General features: G+C 52.5%; 2 protein-coding genes across 13 annotated transcripts in view; one reads left to right on the top strand and one right to left on the bottom strand.

Moving 5' to 3' along the window:
• Window positions 1–19814, top strand: part of PIGL (phosphatidylinositol glycan anchor biosynthesis class L) — a 51918-nt gene extending 32104 nt beyond the window's left edge. The window contains exons 3-9 of one of the 6 annotated variants that reach the window (XR_001919713.1): window positions 2587–2677; window positions 5926–5993; window positions 7719–7750; window positions 9541–9674; window positions 18319–18416; window positions 18679–18766; window positions 19644–19814. Coding sequence is in view for 3 of the 6 variants with exons in the window: in XM_018064721.1 (XP_017920210.1) it covers window positions 2587–2677; window positions 5926–5993; window positions 7719–7750; window positions 9541–9674; window positions 18319–18416; window positions 19644–19695 (475 nt within the window). In the remaining 3 variants the exon portion in view is untranslated. Of the gene's footprint in view, window positions 1–2586; window positions 2678–5925; window positions 5994–7718; window positions 7751–9540; window positions 9675–11576; window positions 12047–17362; window positions 17474–18318 lie in introns of those variants that run through there. The other 5 variants (XR_001919714.1, XR_001919715.1, XM_018064721.1 and 2 more) reach the window with 5 other exon arrangements.
• CENPV (centromere protein V) lies at window positions 2685–22009 on the bottom strand. 7 transcript variants are annotated; one of them, XR_001919719.1, is made up of 9 exons: window positions 21615–22009; window positions 19558–19656; window positions 18258–18327; window positions 15057–15171; window positions 9742–9852; window positions 8226–8378; window positions 6691–6758; window positions 3132–3195; window positions 2685–3052 (listed from the first exon to the last, which is right to left on the bottom strand). XR_001919719.1 is itself a non-coding variant. In XM_018064725.1 (5 exons), the coding sequence occupies exons 1-5, from the start codon at window positions 21965–21967 to the stop codon at window positions 9809–9811; spliced, it is 681 nt and encodes a 226-aa protein (XP_017920214.1). In that variant the 5' UTR covers window positions 21968–22009; the 3' UTR covers window positions 9681–9808. The 7 variants fall into 7 exon arrangements, 2 of the variants coding, with proteins under 2 accessions (XP_017920214.1, XP_017920213.1); XR_001919716.1 differs by having other exon boundaries at window positions 2685–3195; XR_001919720.1 differs by lacking the exon at window positions 6691–6758.

Raw genomic sequence — 22570 nt, 5'->3', positions numbered from 1 at the left:
GAGCCTGGCAGGCTACAGCTGATGGGGTCGAAAAGAGTCGGCACCACTGAGTGACTAACACTTTCACTCATAGGCAAAAGACAACTCATGTTTCGGATCTCACAGGCGTCACTTTTTCTACAGTTAACTATATTTTAATAAAATATAAAATTTTATATTTTCCTGCCTTGAGGGGAAGTGGTCCCCTAGGGATGCCTTGCTCCCCCTGCAATTCAATTTTTTCTTTTCTTTTTTTTTTTGCTTATTTGGCTGCACCATGTCTTAGTTGCAGCATGTGGGATCTTTAGTTGTGGCATGTGGGATCTAGGTCCCCAACCAGGGATCCAACCCAGACCCACTGTCTTGGGAGCAAGAAGTCTTAGCCACTGGACCAACAGGGAAGTCCCCTTTTTTCCTTTTCGCCTCTAATCTGTTTTTATAAATTTTACTATCTTTTAAAGCTCTTATTTGTATGTTTCAACCTCTAAAGGCAGATGTAGCTGCCTTTGGCTCAGTCAACCAATCAAGCACTTTAATGCAGCACCTGGCATGAGAAGACCCTCCTCCAGGGGATCTTCCAGACCCAGGGATCGAACCTGCATCTGTTGTGTTATGTCCTGGCAGGTGGGTTCTTTACTACTAGTGCTACCTGGGAAGTTCATCCAAGACCCCTACTCTTTCCTAAAAACTACCATCCACCGTCAGCATTTCAACCTCACTCAAAAATTGCGTATGACACAAAGTCCTAGACATCAGGGCTCTCAGGTCACCAGCGTGGCCCAGGTCTTCCCAGCTCTAGGGATGACGCAGCACAGGCCCCAGGCACCTGGTGAGCAGGGAACTGGAACTCGTGTGTTCTGTCATCCGACCTGGCATCACGATGCTCCCTGATGACACTGGGCCACTCTGATCATAGGCAGAGCTCAAGCAGAGTTGCTGGGGTGGAGCTGCCCACCAGCCACCGCCCTGTCTCTCTCCCCTGAGCCTGGACTCCTGCTTGCCCAGCAGTGACCTCCATGACCTCCCTGCTGCCCTCTGTACCTGGGCAGCTAGTGATGACTGCATTCCCAGAAGGGCAGACTGCTGCTACCCTTGAAGGTTTAGGCTCAAGTCTGGGGCATAGTTGAGAGCAAGTATCCATTGGGCACTTGCTTTGAGTGCTGCCAGATACGTGGACCGACGGCAACCATGCTTCCTGCCTCCCTTCCACTGACTTCTCAGTAGGTCTGACCAATAGTTGGCCATAAAGGGAGACTGGAAGGTCTCCCCGTTCCTCACAGCACCTCTGTCAGCAGCTGAATGTTTTCCGGGCCTCCAGCTGCTGGCCTCGTAGTTCCTGCCATTAACCACTCCCATTCCTAGGCTCTGATGTCTCCCTAGAGGCGACAGTGGCTTCTGGCCTTGCCAACCTCTGATCATCTCCTTGTTCCCTGGTTTCCAAAATGACGCCTTGGTGCATTTATGCAGGCCTCCCAGTCAGGGGGACGTGTGTAGTTGTTCTCACTCCTGGGTATTCCTGGGTATTTCCTGAATTCCCTGGAAAATTCCTAAATCTCTTCCTGCTCGAGCTCAGCAGGTCATGTTCTCCATCCCATGTTCAGCTCGCTCCCCAGGAATGAGGCTTAACGAACTTCGTCCTAGTCCCTGCCTCTCCCTTCCTCCCCGTCCAGTCCCTGCCGCCAGCCAAGCTGTCCGTCCTATAGAGGCAGGAGCATTAGAGGGCCCCTGAGGAATGATGGGCAGGATGGTGCTTTCAAAGTCACCCTGGCAGGAGGCTCCCCGGGGTGTGAAAGAGGCAGCCAAGGAAGCACAGAAAGTCGCTGTGTTGTTCTGCCCTGAGATTCGTGTTTTTTTCCTCCTAAAAAACCTTCAGCACTTCTCCTTTGACCATAGTCCTAAATGAGTCTGATAATGGCCTGTGTCCGTGGAGAGGTGACATCTACCTCCTGGTGGGAATCGGGGGGGCCCTGTCCTCCCAGCATAGGTGTGTGGCACCCAGGACCTGAGGCGGCAGAGATGGCCGTCTAGTTATAAGACTATGAATAATGTCTTCACACTGGAGTCAGACCATGGCCTTGGCCTCATATCAGCAGGTGGTGGTGATAGTGGACAGAAACAAGGCCTGGAGTGGCCTGCAGAGACCCCTACCCCTGGGGGCACCTCCCTGGGGCTGAAACTTCTCCCCTCTAAGTCAGAAAACCTGCATCAAACCCAACCCTAGCGGCCCTGCAACACGCAGGCTACTCACCTGCATCGTCCAGGCTCCTTCACAGCTGTCTGAGGTTAAACGAGTACTGAGGTTAACTGAGTTGCTTTTACCAAAGTACTGAGTACTTTTACCAACAAGCCATTCCCCTGACTTTTACCAAGACACATTGGAGCTCTGCCCCATGTCTCAGCTCTTGGGGACCACACCTGTCCCCCAGCTTGTGGACAGATCTGCTTCCCTCTCAGCCGCCCAGCCATGACATGAGCCAAGACCCCCTGAGCGTGCTGTGTTTGGTCTGTACGTCCTCAGCACCCCACACACGCACACACCTACCAGAACTGAGGGGAGAGCCTGCACCCCGTTAGAAACGGTTTCCAACGTGCACTTCTTCCTTCCAGGGATTTCCCAGATGACCCAGACGTGCACTGGGACCCAGAGCGGGCAGGTGATGTCCTCCTCCGGCATGTAGAGACCAACGGCATCAAGCTGGTAAGGGTACACGCCCTCCTCTCCAGCAGAGACCTGGCCCATCTCTCTGCACCTTTCCTGCATAACCACAGAGCTCAGGGGGAGGCAGAGATTTTCCCAGACTGTGCCCTCTTCACCTGTGCCCCCACCTCCGTGCTGCCCTCTGAAAACCCAGGTCTGCATGAGCCTATGCCTCGATGCGCTGGCACAGAACAAGCATTTTCATGTTAGGATGTCACTGTAACTCTGGGGGTAAGTGTTGTCCTAATGCTCACCTTCATCGAGGAAACTGAGGTTCCCAGAGGCTCAGAAGCTGCCCAGGGTTGGCAAGCATGAAGCTAGGAGTTTGAGCCTCCATTTTTCCCTCCAGAAAACGCGAGGATAAATCCACAGCCCCTGTGGGGAGAACATTCCTGGTTAGAGCTCCAGTGGGCATTCGATTCACCTGCAGGGGCAGACAGCTCAGGACACCCACCTTGACGCTCAGGCCTCGCCAGCCTGCATCCTGCCAGCAGTCCATCTTAAGGTGCCAGGAATGTCTAAAATAAGAGTAACCCTTCATGAGTTAATATCTAAATCCTACCATTTAAAGCCCCAGCCATTGGCTTTTAAGTTTTGATTAATCCCTGTTAGAAGGTGAACCCCACTGGCAGGCTTTTTATCAGTGATGCATCCTCTGAGTGAACTGAATTATTAGGCCATTGTTAAGAGCAGATTTTCATGGGTTAGTCAGACTGCCTTTGTGCTCTAATGACATAAATACAATGGGCACCTAGCCAGCTGGCTGTGAACCACACGGAGGTGTAGGTGCAGAGGGGGGCGCTGGCCCCACCAGGGATCTGCACCGGCTTTGCACTTTGTTCTGGCTGAACAAATGGTCACCAACAGCTGCAGGCCCACCCCTCCTGGATGTGTCTTTCTTCAGGGTCTGAGTTGATAGCAGGCCTGGCTCCTCTTGCCCTGCTTTTCCCAGACCACACTCAGACCCTCTCAGGGCTCCACAGCCTGGTGGTGGACAGAGCTGGTCCTGAGGGCCGGCTGGGGCACAGGGCGGAGTCTGTGAGGTGTGCTGCAGTGACGCTTGGTACCCTGTCTTCCTGGGCAGAGGCATGCCCACGGCTAGTCTCCAGACTCTCTACTCCCTGGCTTTGGTTCGTAGGAACAACTGGTCTTCAGTCACTCCTGCTTGTGGGATAAACTCCCATCTTTGTGAACTTGGCCACCTCTGACCAGCCCTCCCATAGGTGCCACTGGCTGGTGAATAGGGCTGGACCTCACTGAGGGGCCAAGTTTGTGTTTAGACCACATCACAGCCGCAGCTCTGAACATCCAGGGAGGAGGTCAGGACACAGACACAGAAGAATCTCCCAAGTCTGTTTCCCTGAAAACTGACTTGTGGTCCAGGCCCAGCTAAGACCACCTTCTCCCAAAAGCCCTCCGTGACTTCTTCAGCCCTCTTTGGGACAGTATTTGCTCTGTGTCTTGCCCTGGTGACAGGTGTTGCTGTTTATCCTTCACAGACCATGTCCTGTGAGCCACTGTCTTAGAGAAGTGAAAGCAGCCTATTGTTTACTAGGGTCTGGGGAAGACTTCATTTGAACAAAGGTTTCTGCAGTTTAGGGGGGAAGGTGGACAGACGCCATTGCTGCCAGGTCTAATCTGCACGAGACCAGCGGATGGAGACAGTTCAGCTCAGCCTTCCTCAGCAGGAAGACGGGGGGCTTGTTTATCCCACAGGAAGGTATGGGATAAACAGGAAACAAGACCTTGGAGAATTTTAAGTGATGGGGATGAACTGCAGTGGCTCCAAGCCCCCAGACCAGGGAGTGTGCCCCGGCTGGCCTGAGACAACCACATCCCAGAGTCACCTCAGCGAGGGCAGTGGACACTCGGCCTGGGCTGCTGTCCAGGTCCTACACGTTCCCACGGGCTTCATTTGACCTTCACCTGACCCAGAGAGAAAGGAGGGAGGCCTCACTCTCCCGACCTCACAGATGAGAAAACCAAGACACTGAAAATGAAATTGCTCCCAGCAGCGACGGTCTACGATATGCCCAAAGGTTAGGGTAACTAGGTCAGAGCTGAGAGTGAACTTAGGCACTCCAGGCTTGGCTCCACAGAAGGATGGGATCAGAACGGGGTACCTGGGTTCTAGGGTGAAGTGTTATTTTTTTTTTAACACACTATAGTTTCCAGAGCAATTTTAGGTTCACAGTAGAATTGGGCAGAAAGTATACGCGTACCCCTGGCCCCACGACGACCTGTTACAGTGAATCTCCACTAATATGTCATCATCACCCCAGGTTCACGCTAGGCTTCACTCCTGGTGCTGTATGTCCCCTGGGTGTTAACAAATGTATGACACGCATCCATCATAATGGGATCTCTTTGTAAGCCTTTTTTAAAAAAATTTCCCACTGTGGAGAATTTCAAGCATGCAGAAGTAGAGCAAAGGGCATAATGAAACTCATGTTCCCATCATTCAGCCCACTAATTATTAACTCGAGGTCAACAGCGTTTTTCTTTAAATGTCGGCTCACCTGCCCCTGCTCCTCCGTCATCCTACTCTCTTGGCTGCCTGGTCCCCTCTTTCCATCCCCTTCAACCAGCCACACCTGTGCCTTTCTCTGAGTCCTGTCTTCTTTCCTACATCTTTTTTTTTTTTTACTTATTCCAGCTATTCTTTTACATTTATTATTATTATTACTCAAATTATTCTTTGGATTTTTTAACTCATCTGTGCAGAAATGAATCTGGAGCCTAGGCTAGGCTTATAGTTGGAGAAGCAGATGCTGGTCTGAGAATGTGGACGCAGAGGCAGCCTACGAGGAGCCACGGGCTTCTGTGAGCCCCAGGGCACAGTGGACACTGTCCCCTAGTGCTTTCATGCCCTCGACACAGCACCAGGAAGAGGGACCAAATAATCAGACAGTGTTGACGTGAACAAAGGTCACGCAGCAGCCAATCGGGAAACCAAACGTGCTGATAAGCAGCCAGACAGATAAGAAACACAGACATGCCGAACCCAGGTTTCTCTCGTGGCCCAGTTCCACTCTGCTCTGCTGTCGAGGAGCAAGAGCATAGTCAAACCCACAGCCACAGGGCTGAACAGCGGTCACACACCACCGACCCGCTCCCAAGTCAGTTCTGATTCACTCAGAACACCAACAGGTTCAGGGTTCTGGGTCCTCCTGTCTGTCCCAGGCGGTGTGGACAGAGGCGGGAGAGACTATTCAGACAGTCTGGAGTGAAGCTCTGTGTCTCTTCAGGTGGTGACCTTCGATGAGGGGGGCGTGAGCGGGCACAGCAACCATGTGGCTCTGAATGCAGCTGTGAGGTACGATGGTGCGCTAGTTCCCTGGACGGCTGGGGTGGTCGGTCTCCTCATCACTCTCCACCCCATGGGTCATCTCACCTCGTCCTCCCAGGAGCAGGCACCCTCAAGTCCTTGAGTTATGACCTTGCCTCCTAATAGCTGAGTCTCTCTGTCCCCATATGCAGCCAAATGCAGGAACTGACTGGATTCCTCCCTCTGCTTTGGCCTAAGGAAACGTTACAGCCAGACTTCACCTCCTTGTAGCTCACAGGCAGGTCTGAGGGCTGGGATCCATGAATGGGCATCCTCCTGATTTCAGATCTTTCTTTGGAGAAGGAGGATGTGCACGTCATTTTAAATCTCACCTGTTCTTTGCAGTCACTGCATTTTACTGACATGCATCTGCATTTAGGGCTTCCCTGGCAGCTCAGTGGTAAAGAATCTGCCTGCTGATGCAGGAGAGGTGGAGTCAATCCTTGTGTCGGGAAGATCCCTTGGAAGAGGAGATGGCAACCCGCTCCGGTATTCTTGCCTGGGAAATCCCATGGACAGAGGAACCTGGCGGGCTATAGCCACTGGGGTTGCAATGAGTCAGACAAGACTGAGCAACTAACAACCACGACCACGCAACTAAAAACCATGACCACCACCTGCATTTAACTGGTTTAAAAAAAGAACCCTCACAGATCTTGAGGGACTTCTCTGGGGTCATACAAACCTGTAGCTTATGTCCTGATCTCTTGAGCCTGCTCCTCTTGGGCCCACAAGCAGCTTGCTGGACCCAGCCTAGGGAAGGGAGAAGGCAGCTTGAGGTCAAGGACTGACTCTACATCCTTCTTCTGAACGTATCCGTTCTCTTCAGGGCTTGAAGCTGTGTCTCCAGGGCACCTCTCTCCTGCCCTTAGATCTGCCTCTTCTTTCCTTGGAGTTCATCCCCAGGGCTCCACCCAGAGTGCAGGATGAGCTGCCTCTGAGCTCAGCATTTTCTATTTCTCAGGCTCTGTAAGTCAGGCTAACTTTTTGTCTTTAATCCCTGCTCCTGAGAACCCCTTCCCCATGAGTCCATATGTCTGTGTGTTGGGGTGTGGGGGAAGGGGACTCTTTGCCCCATTGCCCACCTGTCAGCTCTCAAAACAACAAGGAGTTCATTTTCATACTGCTCACCCCTCCTCTTAGGATAAATGCTTTTTCTCACCACGCTGCACAGCATGTGGGATCTTAGTTCCCTGACTAGGGATTGAACCTGCGCCCTCTGCAGTGGAAGCACCAAGTCTTAACCACTGGACCCCCAGGGAAGTCCCCTCACACCTTCTCTTAGGGCAGTGAGCACAGAATGGCCTCTACTGCTAAAAGGTGTGTGCAAGGGGAGAGGACTGTCAGGGAAGAAACACCAATTAACACTTTACATATTTTCCCACCACACTCACATCACAATCTCATAAAAGAGAAAAACTCTGAAGAGTCCATTGTTGTTACTGTCATCTCTGATGGGCACAGCTTGGACCAGGGCACCTCATAAGCCACTGGTCATCTCCAGATTGGCTGACCTTGGATGAGGGCCCCACCCTAGCCCCTTCAGCTGTAGCCAGAGCTATAGAGTTCGAGGAATCTCCGTGGTGACTTATGCTCAAGAACCTGCCTGGAAACCTACGTGGAAGGACCCCAGGGTCGGGCAGGCCTGGCTGACAGCCCCTCCCGTTAACTGTAGAGGGTTCTCACTCGCACTCTCTCTGTTTCCTCTGCCAGGACCCTGCATGCAGAAGGGAAGTTACCTAAAGGTAAGGCCGTGCCCTGTGGCAACAGGTTGCTGCTACTGTCCCTCTAGGGTAAGAGTGCTAAATATACAGAGAGCTGCCCTTGGCCCAGTGGTGGGAGTGGGGCAGACAGGGAGGCAGAGCCACACTGTCCTGGCTTAGGTCGCTGTGCCTGTCACAGTGGGGTCCCCAGGCCTGACGGTCAAGTTGTATCCACTGAGAAGTATCCTCTGAGTGTGAGGGAGGAGGGGGTGTCATCAGGGCTCTCTAGAGAAACGGACCAGCAGGAGATGCAGATAGACATATGTGCTGCTGTATATATTATACACATATGGATGTTTACATAGCATCACTGACTCAATGGACATGAGTCTGAGCAAACGCCAGGAGAAGGGAAGGACAGGCGAGCCTGGCTTGCTGCGGTCCATGGGGTCACAAAGTGTTGGGCATGACTTAGTGACAGAACAACAATTATATATTAAAAGGAATTGGCTCACACGATTATGGAGGCCGAGAAATCAAGGATCCGCCACCTGCAAGCTGGAGGCCTAGGAGAGCCAGGGCATTCTTCAATCTGTCCGAGTCCAAAGGCCTGAGAACAGGGAGCCGATACGGTCAGTCTTAGTCTTGGGCAGACGACCAGGGTCCAGCTCTGCAGTCGGACAGAAGGGGACACATTCTCCCTCCCTCCAGCTTCTGCTCTGCTTGGGCCCTCCCTCGATGGACTGGACGAGACCTACCCAGGCCTTCTGCTTTCCCCAGTCGTCCAGTTCAGATGTGAAACCCACAGACACACCCAGAAACAATGTTGACCAAGAACCTGGGATCCATATGGGCTGACACAGGAAGCTAACCACCTCTGTGGGTCTTGCCCCTCTCCTGCCCAGCTTTCTCCCTGGCCAGCTCTATCCCACCTCTAGTGTCCTTTCAGGATGTCCATCCAAGCTCACATCTATCCCCCAGGTAACTGACCAGGCTGTAGGTGACTGCTGGGTGCTGGACAGGTCTGAAACACTTCATAACTCACAGGAAGGCATCTGACCGCCCTCACCTCCGAGCCAGTTTGTCTGGACATGCACCCCTCACGGGAGAGCCCTGGGGATGGAATGATGGACCCCCAGGCAGCATGCCCTCTCTGGGTGGGCTTCTGGCTGGTGAAGCTGCAGGGGCTCAGGAACATAGCTCTGGTGTGTTTGCTCAACCCTGGAAGACAGCCCCGGTGGCGCTAGTGGGAAAGAACCCACCTGCCGATGCAAGAGACAGAAGAGACCTGGGTCGGGAAGATCCCCTGACGAAGGGAATGGCAACCCACTCCAGTATTCTTGCCTGGAGAACCCCATGGACAGCGGAGCCTGGCGTGTACTCATGAAGAGTCGGGCATGACTGAGCAACTAAGTGCATGGCACATAGGAGACAGGCAGGTCCCACGCTCAAATGACCAACAACCCATCATACAGACGAGAAACCTGAGGCTCACTGAGGTGAAGGGACCTCCCCAAGCCTGTGAGTTCTCCAGTGACGAGCAGGAGCCAGGCCTCCAGCCTACTAAGACAGAAAATCTGCCTGTACCACTCCCCTCTTGGGTTTGACCCTGGCCTCCAGCAGCCAGCCTCTCCCTGCTGGCGGCACAGAGCAAACAGAGGGTGGCCTCCAGGTGTTCTGGGCCCTTTCACCCTCTTATCTGTGAGAACAATGAGCAAAGAGCAGCTCTGATGCTGCCCTGCCCTGAGCTCCAAAGGCAGGGCATGCGTGTGGGGAGCTCAGGAAAACCAGCCTGGAGCTGCAAGTCTCTCTGCCCTCCCCCGCCCCCGCAGGGTGCTCAGTGCTCATGCTCCAGTCTGTGAACCTGCTGCGCAAATACCTCTGTCTGCTGGACCTACCCTGCTCCCTGCTGCTCGCCCGCGACGCCCTCTTCGTGCTCACCCAACTCGAGGCAGCCCAGGCCCAGGTGAGGACCACCCCTCGGCCCCACACCGCTCCCCCTGCCCCATCTCAGGTCCCCCAAAGCCCCTCACCCAAGGCCTTCCAAGTGGTTCTGTCCCCAGGGCGGGCCCACAGCCAGACCCTGGGAGCCGTAGACCTTCAGGGACTTGCACCTTGTCTTCTGAGTATAGAAATAGCACAAGCTGGAAAAAAAAAAGTAACAATATAGCCTCAGTGTGGAAAGTCTGGGAGTAGTTACATAAAAGCAAGTTGAAAATAAAAATCATTCATCAAAACTACCTGCAACCCCACCCTGTACAGGTAATCACTCAAATACAAGAGTATTGACATGTATGTAAAATGGGGTGACACGGAGCCTGCTGTTTGAAACCTACTTTAACATCATGACCATCTTCTCTGATATCCTTACATGTTCAAATCTTAATGGCTGCCTGTGTTCCCTCACACGGACATGCCATAAAACAGTTCACAAACCCCTGAAGGTTGGACATTTTGATTTATAGGTTTTTTACTGTTGTACGTGGACCAGGCTTCCAGCTTGAGTCTTAAGAACTCAGACCTGTCAGGAGCCTCAGTAAAGACCAGTGGGCAGCCCACTGTCTGCCTGTTGAGGAGTCAGGCCAGGAGAGGCCCTCTTGGTGGGAAAGTGGTGGTCGGTGAGGCAGAGGGGTCTGAGAAGCACTGGGCTAGGGATGAGGCTGCCCAGGAGTTCTAGCCCTTAACCCTTTGCATTCTTGCCATGGAAGTGGAAAAGGTCAAGGGCTAGAACTCATGTGGAACTCTGAGAGTAATTTTTTTTTAATGTTTTAATTGGAGGATAATTGCTTTACCATGTATTGTTTCTTCTGATCAATACCATAAATCAGCTATATGTCTACACATGTCCCCTCCCTCTTGAACTTCCCTCACACCTCCCACCCCATCCCACCCCTCTAGGCCATCACAGAGCACCAGACTGAGCTCCCATTATCTATTTTACAGATGGTAATATATATGTTCCAATGGTACTCTGAGAAAAATTTTTATTTAAAAATTGTGGTTGTAATTCCTGTTGAAACCACAGTATGTAATATTTTTGCCTGAATATAGTGATGGTTCTCATTATCAGCTTCAAGCTTGCAGTCATCACGGTATTTACATCTCTAAAGCCATGGATATTCGAACAATGAATATAAAATGAGTTTTTTACGTAAATGTTTGCAATGACACTCACTTAGATTATAAGCATTAGTTATGGTCCTTACAGAAAAACAGGAACTGTATTTATAGGGTATATCTAGTTAAATCAGTTGTTATGATCTATTCTATTTAGAAACTGAGCTACATTAGTTCTGAATAATAGGATAACATTCCCCCACCAGATGGCAAAGAGACTCTGTACCTATGGGTACCATTTCCTTTCTTCTTCTCAGAGTGGCTGTATTTACCCAGCCTAGCTGATTCAGAAGAGTCTGGGCAGAAAACAGCCCTGCACGAGTCATATACATGGGGTAATAGGGCCAAAGGATGAAGAATATAGGTGGGGCAAAGGAGTGAAGAATGTAGGCTCAAGTCAACCTGAGGGCTCTGGGTTCTAATCTCAGCTTTACTACCTACTTGCTATTTGAGATGGATGAGTTTCCTCATCTGTTTAAAAAAAAAAAAAAGCAACAGTAAAGCCCTTTGCTCACAGGGTTGTTAACTGAGATTGTGCTCAGCTGCATCAGCACCGGCTGCTCTTGTCATGGGGATGTCAGGAGATGGAGGGGCGGGGCGGGAAGCAGCCACTAGAGGCCAGTCCAGGGGATTTCGAAGGTCACAGGGGAAGCCAGGTCCGGCTGCGGCTCAGAATGCGCAGGTGGGAGCAGGCAGATGGAAACAGCAGAGCCAGGCACCAGCTCCAGAACCACTCCTCTCGTCCCCCCAGAGAGCCATGTCCCGCCACCGCAGCCAGCTGCTCTGGTTCCGCCGCCTCTATGTGCTGTTCTCCCGCTACATGAGGATTAACTCTCTGAACTTTCTCTGAGCCAGAACGGGCTCTCGGATCCAAGAAACCAAGGGAAAGACAGCCAGGGAGCCCAGGGCCTGTCTGGAGCAGGCTTGTCTCCCCGAGTCAAGGACATCCCAGCGTCAGCCAGAGTTCCAAGGCCCTCTCCTCCAAACTGCCCGGCCTCTAATAAAATGGGGGCTGTGCAGACCCAACAGGCTGCCAGACCTGAGCGTCTTCCTCTGGGCGACAAAACCACAGCCACCAAACACAAACCAAGCCAAGGACAACGACAACTACCTTGCTAGCTTCTCGAGTTCTTGTGTGGAACAGTTCACACAATGGCACAGTGTCTGTGAACTCCCTAACAGACCTGCAATTATTATAAATAAATGTAAAGGTCTCTGGAATCCCGTCCTATGTTATGTATTTTCATGTTTTTTCCAAGGCAGGCTCACCCCCCATACACACACAGAACAGTCTATACTGAATTTGTTCAACCATAATTCCATGGATTTATCTTTGTGGACTACACATCAGATTCAAATCTAGGGAAAACGCCTCCACAAGGGGACCTCCCAGGTGGTGCAGCGGCTAAGACTCCGTGCTCCCAATGCAGGGGACACAAGAAGAGCAAGATGCTACCAGACCGGAAAAAAAAAAAAAAATGCAAGTTGCAAAACAAAACATACAGAATCTAGTGGTAAAGAATTTGCCTGCCAATGCCAGAGACATAAGAGATTTGAGTTTGATCCCTGGGTGGTGAAGATCCCCTGGAGAAGGGAACGGCAACCCACTCCAGTATTCTTGCCTGGAAAATCTCATGGACAGAGGAGCCTGGTGGGCTACAGTCCACAGGGTTGCGAAGACATGACTGAAGCGACTTAGCATTTGTTTTTAAGAGACACAAAACTATATGCTTTATATGCCACTGCAAGAGGGAGGCAGGTCAGAGGGGATGTTCACTGCACCAGAATATACTCCTGTTTCACCTGCAGAATGCTTTACCAGCTCCTTCCAACCTTCAGCTGACGTGGTGACCATACAGAACCCCCGTCCATCTGGACGTCCTCCTCCTGCTCTTTTTTCTGGTCTACTCTTCCTCCCAGATAATTTCATAAGTCACTTTCCTCCTAAAGCAAAGAGCAATACTTACTAAGCGTTTGCCATTATGTATGTACATATACACCCAGTAGTTGGAAATGGAAGGAATGCTTTAAGAAAGCATCTTATTGTAATAAAGCACTGATTATGATACAAAGCTATATGAAACACAGAGGGTGGGGCAGGGTATGGGTCAGAAGACTGTTTAGAGCCCTCAGGGCTTCCCAGCACATATAGGCCAGAGCCAAGATGCCACAGGCAGCTTCTCTTTCTTTCTGACCCTCTACTTCTTCCCACCACAAGCCTGGCTTTACCTTGTGCCCACATCTCTGTCCACAGCTGCTTCTCCCTTCTTTTCCCAAATCCTGCTTCCTTTAAAAACATAGGCTCAAAGTTATTGTTGATGGGTAGAGGGGGCTCAGTTTTGCAAAATGAAAAGCTATGGAAATTGGTGGCATAAAACCATAAACATACCCAGCACCACTGAGCTGTGCACTAGAAATTAATTTTGTGTATTTTACCACAATTTGGGGGGTGGGGATCAGAAGCTGATTGACTTAAAAAAAAAAAATGGAAACAGGCTCCCATCACACTCCCCGCAAGGTCTTCCACAACTAGCACCTTCTCCTCCAGACTCCTGAGTTCATGTTCTTGTCACAGCTCAGGTGGCTTGTGACCACTCACCAGCTCTCGTTTGTCCTTTGACACCATCCCCCCCGCCCCACCGCTCGGCCAGGCCATGGCTGTAAGAACCGTAACAGTGCTCAGTAATTACCTGCCACTGAACCACTGCAATGGCACCCCACTCCAGTACTCCTGCCTGGAAAATCCCATGGGCGGAGGAGCCTAGTAGGCTGCAGTCCGAGGGATTTTGAAGTCGAACACGACTGAGCGACTTCACTTTCACTTTCATGCATTGGAGAAGGAAACGGCAACCCACTCCAGTGTTCTTGCCTGGAGAATCCCAGGGATGACGGAGCCTGGTGGGCTGCCGTCTATGGGGTCGCACAGAGTTGGACACGACTGAAGCGACTTAGCAGCAGCAGCACCAGCAGAACCACTGGCCTTGGAAGCAAAACCAAAGGACAGGGAAGACGATAAACCAGAGGAACTGCTTTAATGTTAAAAATATTTATTTCTCTAGAAGATCGCACAAAAGTCAGGAAGGGGGACAGAAGGGTATCAACTAGCCTATGTCAAAATCTGAGCTAGGGGAGGACAAGAGCTGCCTGAAGACACTGGTGGCCGGAGCAGACTGCAGAGGCCGTAGGCCCTTCCTGGACAGGAGGCACAGGAGCTCACTCCTTGGACATGTTCTTGATGGTCTTATGCTCCTTCATGGCCTTCTCCCAGTCGCTGCCATTGAACTCCTCCACCACCACGCTGCGCACGGTGCCCTCGTCCAGGCAGTGGGGGGCAATCCCTGCAGGGAGGTGGGCGTGAGAGCCAGGCAGGCTCTTAGACAAACCCACCCCGCAGCTCACCATGGCAGCTCCTGGCTCACTCTCCTCTCAAACGGGGCTCAGGGGTGGCCAGGGCTGACCGTCATTCAACATTGAGCTGAGAGGACAAAAGAGAAAGGCTCGATCCCGGAGCCACCTCTGCTGGGCAGCCTGAGGAATTCACAGGCCTCGTCCAGAGCGCTGAGGGGTAACTTTCTCAGCTTTAAATATGTCCCCATCCATACAGGAAGGCAGGCAAGACAGACACTCCATGTAGCAGGAAAGGAGCAGACAGGAGCTCTATAGGAAGAGGAGTAGGTGGGCAGGGTGACGCCAGGCCCCCCAAGGCTCGAGACAATAGAGGCTGCATCTCTGCAGGGCCAGGTTTCCAGGAGCAGCCTCCGTGGCTACTTCCTACCCAATATGCATGGCGGCTGGTGTCATTCTTAACAACTGTCTAAGGGTGGTTTTGCCCCCAGATCCAAGAAGAGGGACCTGGGGTTTCCTTGCTGGTGTTTGAACAAGCCCAGTTTTACTGGCATCATCATTGCTGTTCAACTTCACCTCTTTCACGCGCCAACCCCCCGACCCCAGGCCCATGTCTTCCCCCTGCAGTGGGTCCCTGGGCAGCATCCAGCTCCCACAGCAGCAGGAAATGCGAGTCAGGACTGGAGGGTCTCTGGAGGCCCAGGGCCAGGCTATGCCGTGTCTGCGAAGAGGTCAGCAGACGAGCCCCACTCCTCTCACACACGTGAGGGAGAGGCCTGGCCAGGCAGGAGACCAGCCAGAGACTCCAGCACCCGTTCCCAGAGTGCGTCTCACCCCAGGTGGCCACAGGGCGTCGGTGCCCGAAGCCTGCCCCCATTCCACTCACCGAAGCCTCCAGGGTTAGAGCGGGGAGAATAAAAGCTCTGGACGCCGCAGCGCTTACAGAAGGTGTGCTGCGCCTTGTGGGTATTGAAGGTGTACGTGGTGATGCTGTCGGCTCCCTGAGAGACACAGACAAGGAGCTTCAGTTGTCTTTTACAGAAATAAACCCTGTAAAAATCTCAGTGGGGAACGCCCTCTGGCCCGGCTCCCAGGGTCAAGAGGACACGTCCTATCTGAGGTAGGGGCCCATCCCCACGACCTGGAGACCCGTCAGCCTGGAGCATGACAACTCAGGGCTCCTCCCAGGTCAGCTGCACACAAAACATCTGACCTTGAGCTCCCCACTGTGGCCCAGGCCTAAATGAGGAGGCATCAAGTGAGGGACTAGGTCCCCGTGTCCCCAGACAGCACCACTCAAGCCCTTGAGAACATGCTCACTGGACTCAAATTCATCTACAAAGGACCAGGAAAGGACACATGCCAGACATCACAGGCTAACATCCCTAATGGAGACACAGGAGACCCAGCAGAGGACGTGCACAGACAGTTCAGAGAAACCGGAGAACAAGTCTCTCTTTAACCTCTGACACGATATCCATGCTCACGAACTGCAGTGAGGTATGCTCTTCATTGTCCCGGGCAAAAATCACCAACTGAGCTTACTCGGAACTGCGTGTATAGAGAAACGTGCACTCCTGGATGTGAGTCACAGGAGTGCAAATCCACAACACCAGATAACATCTGCTAACATTGCAAAACGCATTTTCTCTAACCCAGCAATGCCACTTCTAGAAATGTATCCTGCAATTAAAACTCTGTATTTTATCCAACCACGCGGATATAGGTGTTAACGCACCATCTGTAAAGGCGAAACCTTATAAAAAATGGAAACTGCCCCACAGTTAAAGGAATTAAGTACAGACATTAGAATGGAATCTCTTTGAGTTTTGAAAAGAAGGAGGCAATTCCACTTAGAAATACTAACAAGCAGACCATCTCCAAGGTTACAGAGGGAACTGAAAAGGCAAGGTCTGAAACAATTTGTGCACTACACTACCATTCCTGTTTTTAAAAAGCACACACCCTGGCATGCACTTTCAAAGAATAACTTCTGGAGACACTGGGTGACTGAAGGGTTGGAGGCTTCTACATGTCTTCCCTGACCATCACCGTGGAGAGGGTCCCTCGGAGCCGCAGAGAAGTGGCTCCCTGAGGGCCCTCTTCTCAAACCGCACCCCCTCGCCCCCGACCTCTCCTCCACACACAGGCAGCAGGAAATAGTCACGTGGTCCCCAACCACGCAGGGCTATCTGATCAAACACTTCCCCTTAAGAAACTCACAGCCTCATGGCCTCCTGGGTCTCATCAGCACGAGGGCCCAGTGCTGACACCAGACCCTGTCCATGCATCCACCCACCAGCCTGACCCACCCTCGAAATTTCTGCTGAACACACGGCCCATTTTAGGTGTAATGCCCTGTGCTTTCAACCTCCCTGCTCACTTCTGTCTCCCTGCCCTGTGAGAAATCACCACCATGACGACAGACCATGGTCAATTCTCCTGACCCCAGGGGTCACACTCTCTGAGCCCGACCACTCCTTCCATTCTAAGGATGCTCATTTCCAGCCTGCCCACTGGTCTGCCTCCACCCTCTGGCCATGAAGACCAACATGCGGCTCCCTGGACATGCAGAGTGTGCGCCCCCAACACGCCTCATCTCTAGGGGCCTGCCCGAGCCCACCGAGACTCGCCACCAGACAGCCCCTGCCACGCTGCCCTGCTTAACTTTCCACATGGCACTTCCAGGCCTCTTATTTCTCTGTCTCCCCTTCATAAAACATAAGCTCTGAGAGGACTAGGGCCTTGTCTGCCACATAAACTGCTGGGTTTCAAACAGAGCCTGGCACACAAGTGGTGCCCATAAACACTGCTGAATCAAAGAATGAGTTCTGTACTTAAAGGACAAACAGAAAACTGCTCCTTCAACAGGCTGGGTCAGAGAACAGTGCAGTAAACACCAGGGCAATGACTGGCGAGCGGGCCCATGGAGGAGACAAAGTGGGTAACTGTCAACTCTGAAACCAAGGGCCCCTGGCTGCCCATGTGTCTTTGGGGACCTGTCTCAAGGGGTCGGGCCACAGTCTCTAGCTGGCACCCAGGGGAGGGGGTATCCTGGGAAAGACAAGGGTGCTGCCCACTGGCACCCTCCTCCCCACATAAGACACCCACGGGAAAGCTCCAGGGCAGACAAAGAAAAGCAGACAAACTGACCCAAAGTGCCTGGGATTAAATCTCAGCTTCTCCTTCCAGATGCTCACTGAGGGGCCACCCAGTGCCAAGGCCCTGGGGCCAGGAGCACAGACATGACCAGAGGTGCTTCCAGGAGGCCCTCCTGACCCAGAGAAGGAGACCCTCGAACAGGTCACAACCCCAAAGCAAAGACACTGATCAGACCACAGCGGGCAATGGGACCCGAGGACCAATCACAGCCCCATCCCACCCCGTGAGCAGAGAGTGCCAAAGCTTCTGTACTCTTTGGCCAGAGATTTTACTTCCAAGAGAACTGATCCAAAGAAAATTTCTTAATTATTAAAGACTTACACACAGGGAGGTTCAAGATAGCACTGCACTCAACCTAGACGTTCAAGTGTAGAAAATCACTTGTGGTACATTCATATAACAAAAAACACTACAAATATAGCCATAATTGTATAAGTAGGAAGTGGCTGTGGCCAGGGAGTGGGTGGTGGGAAGGCCTTTCACCTTGCAAAGCTGGGACCAAGCACCAAAAATTCCCCCAAAGAATAAAGTTAAAAATCTTTTCAATCATTTATTTTTCATTAGGAAATGATAACAGTCAGTTATAAAACAGAAAATGAGGTAAAAGTCTGTGCTGAGAAAAACACAATATTTAGACGTATTCATCCATGTCCAAAATAACGCACAAGGACACACCAAAACACAGTAATGGTTACCTTTGATTGATAGGATCTGGGTGATCTTGAATTTATTTTTTGATCCTCCATGTTTATACATAATGGATCAAATATGTATCCAAAATATAAAGGAGAAAAATAACATAACTTTTTAAAGAGAAGCATGAAACCTTGGGTGACAGGGAAAGTAAAGCCCCCGAGAGGCCCAGGAGGCTCCCAGGCCCCTGTGAGCCAGGACAGGGCCCCCCAGCCCCGCTTAAAACACTCACCTTCAGAAGCTTGAAGCGAGAGGCCGGGACAATGAAGTGTTTGTTCTGCTTCTTCTTGCAGATGCTGCAGCTATGGAAAGACACGAGCAGACCCCGGACGGTGAACAACCCTATGTGCCCTCTGGGTTTCCCAGTCCCAGGAGCCTGCCGACCACAGAGGTGAAGGCCCTCTCACTGCCCTCCAAGGAAGGGTGGCTCGGGCAGGCGGGCTGGGTGCCGGGGGGGCCTCTGCTCCGCAGGTCCACAGCCAGCAGTGCAGGCCACACAACCCTAAGAAAACCAGGACGTGCAGAACCACGTTCCCACTGCCCACCCCCACCCCCGGTTTACGAGTGACGGGAAGGGTGGGTTCTGGAGACTCACAGAAAGCAAGCATCAGGCAGATATCTGCTCTCCGCCTCGGGATCCACATCCCCCGCAGAAACTGACAAGGAGGCCTAGGTGCCCTGACCTCCTCTGCACATCAGAGGAAGCCCAGCTCCAGGGCCCACAGGTCATCAGAAGTAAACGTAAGTCCCTTGTTTTAGTCCGCCTTTTACGAAACTCTAATTCCACACGAAGTCCTCTAACAGCTTATTCCATAGGGCTGCTTCTTCTATCTGTTAGTACTGGGTCAGGTCCCCGTGGGAGGAATTCCATGGAATTTATTTATTCTTCACATATAACCCAGGCACCATGGCACCAAGGGGCAGAAAGAACTGGCTATTGTTGAACAGTTAGTTTCACACCAACCACAGGTCAGAAGTCGAGCCTGGAGGGCCTGACCTATCACACGGTGGGCAGGTGCTGACAGCGGGCCCTCTGCTGACCCTGGTAGCGTCACTTGCCTCACCTAGACATAAGGGCCAGGTGGCCTGGGGCATGGCAAGCTTCCAGGTGTGCATGTGCTTGCCTCACCCCACCCAGTTCTGTGGAGTTCTGCAGACTCTGCCCAAGGCCTTTCATCCAGCATCCAGCCCGACCATCTTCAGGGTACTACTCTCTCCCACACATGGGTGGCACTCTTCTCTGAGAAACTGCCTGGCCTGACTTGAGGGACCCCTCCACATCCCCTGAGGCTGTGCTGCAGGACTTGAGCTGTGTCACGCACATTAGCCTCCCTCCATCTTTAAAATTTTTAATGAAAACATCTAACACACATAAAAGGAAAAAACAGAACATGAACCTTTATGTACCCATCACCTGACCCCAATTCCCTGCTCACGGCCATGGTGGTTTCACCTGGATCCCAACTCCCCAGATGATGCTAAAGCGCCTTCACCGCGCTGTGTCCTCTGAAACAATGTAGGAAGATACTCACTTGCAGTCAAAGATGTGCAGGTCAGCCGAGGCCCAAACTTCAAAGCGCACCGCCCCACAGTGGCAGCCTCCTGTGTGTTTCACCAGGCCCTGGTATTCGCTGGAAGGAGCAGAAATCAGAAAGATTAGGATTCCTTAGCGGTCAGGCCGCAGTGGAAAGAGAGCAACAAGATGGAACTGGAGTCTTCACGGGACAATGGGGACACGTTTCTGCTTTTGAGGAGGTGCCCTCAGTTTTATAAAAGGATTCAGTGCCTTCTTTGTCTATGAGCTCTTTTTTCCACTTCTATTTTGTTAAGTCGCAGAATAAATTATTCCCAGTGTATGGAAAAGAGAACTGGGGTGAAGATCCTAAACCAGCCACCTGAACATTTTTACTTATAGGGCCAGTACTAAGATTTTTTATAAGCAGGGCAATAAAAAAAAACAAGGGACAGTAGACAGGGTCCCGGCCTTAGGGACCTTGAGCAGCCATTACACAAATTACTGAATATTTATATGACTGTGAAAAAGGGTGTACAGGCTGCTAAGAAAAAGAAAGACAAGGGGACCAGACCAAGTCCAGTGGTTCAGAAGTCTTTGAGAAAGTTAACAAAAGGCTCCTATAATTCTGCTGTATTTCCCTCCGGTATTTTGCATACATGTGACTTTTTACAGAGCTATCTGTACACATTATGTTCAATTTTAATCCCTTTAAAACTTGTAAGTCAGGTCCTTCATTGGACATTATTAAGATTTGATAAATATCATCCAAGTACTTTCCAGAAGAGCTGAACACTTATCAGTAATGAATGAGAAAACAGTTCACTGAATCTTCTCAAGCAATTATTATAGGAAAAGTAGCTTGCTGCAGTTTTAATTTGCATTTATTTGGTTACCAAGACTGTATGTTTTTTCATGTTTCTATATAAGCTGACTCCATTAATTTGATGTATTTTTTCCCTGCATACACAAATAATGTTTATGGTAAAAAACAAACCTTACAACATTTGACAGTACTAAAGATGAGAGTCTCCTAACACCCAGAGGGACCCACAGTCAACGGTTTGCTCTATGTTCCTCCAGATTCATACAATAATATTTTAACAGTAACAGTGAAGTTACATATTCTAATTTAGTTTTTCTTCCTTGAATGAATGTAACTTGCGCCAATCTGATAGGTTAGAAAAAACAACTACTCATCCTTTCACCTCAACACTTTTTTTTTTTTTTTCCACTTATCAGTTTGTTTTAAAGTCTAAATTTACTCCAAATCTGCGTTTTACGACACTGGGCAGTAGCTGGCACACTTTAAGGGCTCAAAATTGTTGGATGATGTAGATTTTAAAATGTTCAGCCTACAGTCCAAGATGATAAACCAAAAAGTGAAGCACACGGAAAACCCAGTATTTCATCTCTGAGAAGACTCGCCTAACGAAGAGAATTTCTTACGGACAAAAGACCAAAAAAAACACTTTTAAGAAAAAGAGATCCTCAAGTTGTTATGCAATTGTTGGGTTGTTTTGATTTTTGGGGGGAGGGGTTCTAGTAAAACACGACTGACAATGAAATATTAAGGGGGCTACAGGGCAGGGGCCTCATCTAGACGACGAGGCGCCCCCCGGAGCTAACAGCTCACTGCGAACCCCACGGACCGTCCAAAGTCCTCCTGCGGCCGCTGGGAAAGCCGGGGGTCCTCGGCCCGCGGTCGCAAAGCGGGGAGAAGCAGAGCCCCGGGCCCTGGAGTGCCCGCGGTGGTTCCGAACCCAGCGGCCCGCTCGGTCTTCCCGCCGCCTGGCTCCGCGCACTGCGCGCGCTGTAACCGGGCCGCCGGTCTCCCCGAAGGCTCCGAACTGTCCCAGCGCCTCTCGCCCCGTCCCTGCCCTCACAGCCGCTCTCCAAACACACATGCACAAACACGAAAGAGGCCCCGGACCAGGGAGCCGCGCCGACCCTCATTCCAAGAAGGCTGCCGCCTCGGCGCTCAGCGCGGGCCGGGCGGAGGCCATTGTCTGGCCGGTGCGCGGCTCGAGCACCGCGGGGACGTTAGGGGCGCCGGCCCGGCCGCGCCGCACTCACTAAGTGTCCAGCAGCAGCTTGGCGGCGCCCTCGAAGCTGAGCCTCTGCCGCTTTTGGAAGGTCTCCCAGCGCTCCCGCTGCTCGCCCAGGTCCAGCTCGGACGCGGTGAGCGCCGCGGGCGGAGGCGGGGGCAACGGCGGCACCGGCGGCGGCTCCCCGGGGCCCGCCTCCTGCACCGGCGGCGACCGTCGCTTGGCCGCCGGCTGCTTCGCCGCCGCCCGGCTCCCGCCCCCAGCCTGGGCTGCGGGCCGCCGTGCGCGGTCGGCACTAGGGGCCGAGGCGGGGGCCCTGGAGGACCCCGGCCGCTTCTGCCCGCGTGGCTTGGTCGCTCCGCCGCTTCTCGCCCGCCGCATGGCTCCCGCAGCCTGGCGCGCAGGCCTCTCCGCCGCGCGTCCCCGCTCACCCGCGCGCCCGCAGAACCCCGCGCGCTACCGCCGTCCGCGCGCGCCCGCCGCCCCTCTGGCATACGGGGCGCCGCGCCCGCCCCGCCCCGCCCCGGCCGCTGTCCGGCCTCGGCCCCCGTCCGGCCTCGGCCCCCGCCCCGCCCGCACCTGGCCGCCGCGAGCGCACCCACCCCTGCTCGCCGCGGGGCCCGCACCTGCGCCGCTCCAGCCTGCAAGCCCTGCGGGATCGCGCCTCGGGCCTCGGCTCCCGACACTCGGGGCCCGTTTGCACCTGCCGCGGAGCCTCCGGGCCCCCTGAAATCCCTGAGGGCTTCCTCCTGCCTTCCTGAGGCCTGGGTCACCCTGAATTCCCTGTCACATGCGAGCAGACACCCGAGCAGACACCCCGGGGCAACTTCATCTCTGATGAGGACAGCACCTGCCTGGCAGGAGCCATCGTGCGCCCGAATGAGCTAGGTAATGTGGATAAATGACCTGCCTCTCCGGGACAAGCAGCAGCTGAAATCAGAGTTCTCACACTTGGGCATTCCTGACATTATAAAACAGCGTCTT

Source organism: Capra hircus, chromosome 19, assembly GCF_001704415.2.
Source record: "Capra hircus breed San Clemente chromosome 19, ASM170441v1, whole genome shotgun sequence".
NCBI lineage: Eukaryota > Metazoa > Chordata > Mammalia > Artiodactyla > Bovidae > Capra > Capra hircus.
The sequence above is the reverse complement of the archived record's forward strand: the minus strand, read 5'-3'. Positions and strand labels throughout refer to the sequence as shown.

Excerpts from the sequence above, each read along its gene's own strand:
- CENPV (XM_018064724.1), bottom strand. The coding sequence starts at position 21,967 with ATGCGGCGGGCGAGAAGCGGCGGAGCGACCAAGCCACGCGGGCAGAAG. Across the intron at positions 18,328-19,557 it reads CTGCACATCTTTGACTGCAA|CTGCAGCATCTGCAAGAAGA; the intron begins GTGAGTATCTTC and ends GTCTTTCCATAG. Across the intron at positions 14,164-15,056 it reads CTCTAACCCTGGAGGCTTCG|GGATTGCCCCCCACTGCCTG; the intron begins GTGAGTGGAATG and ends ACCTCCCTGCAG.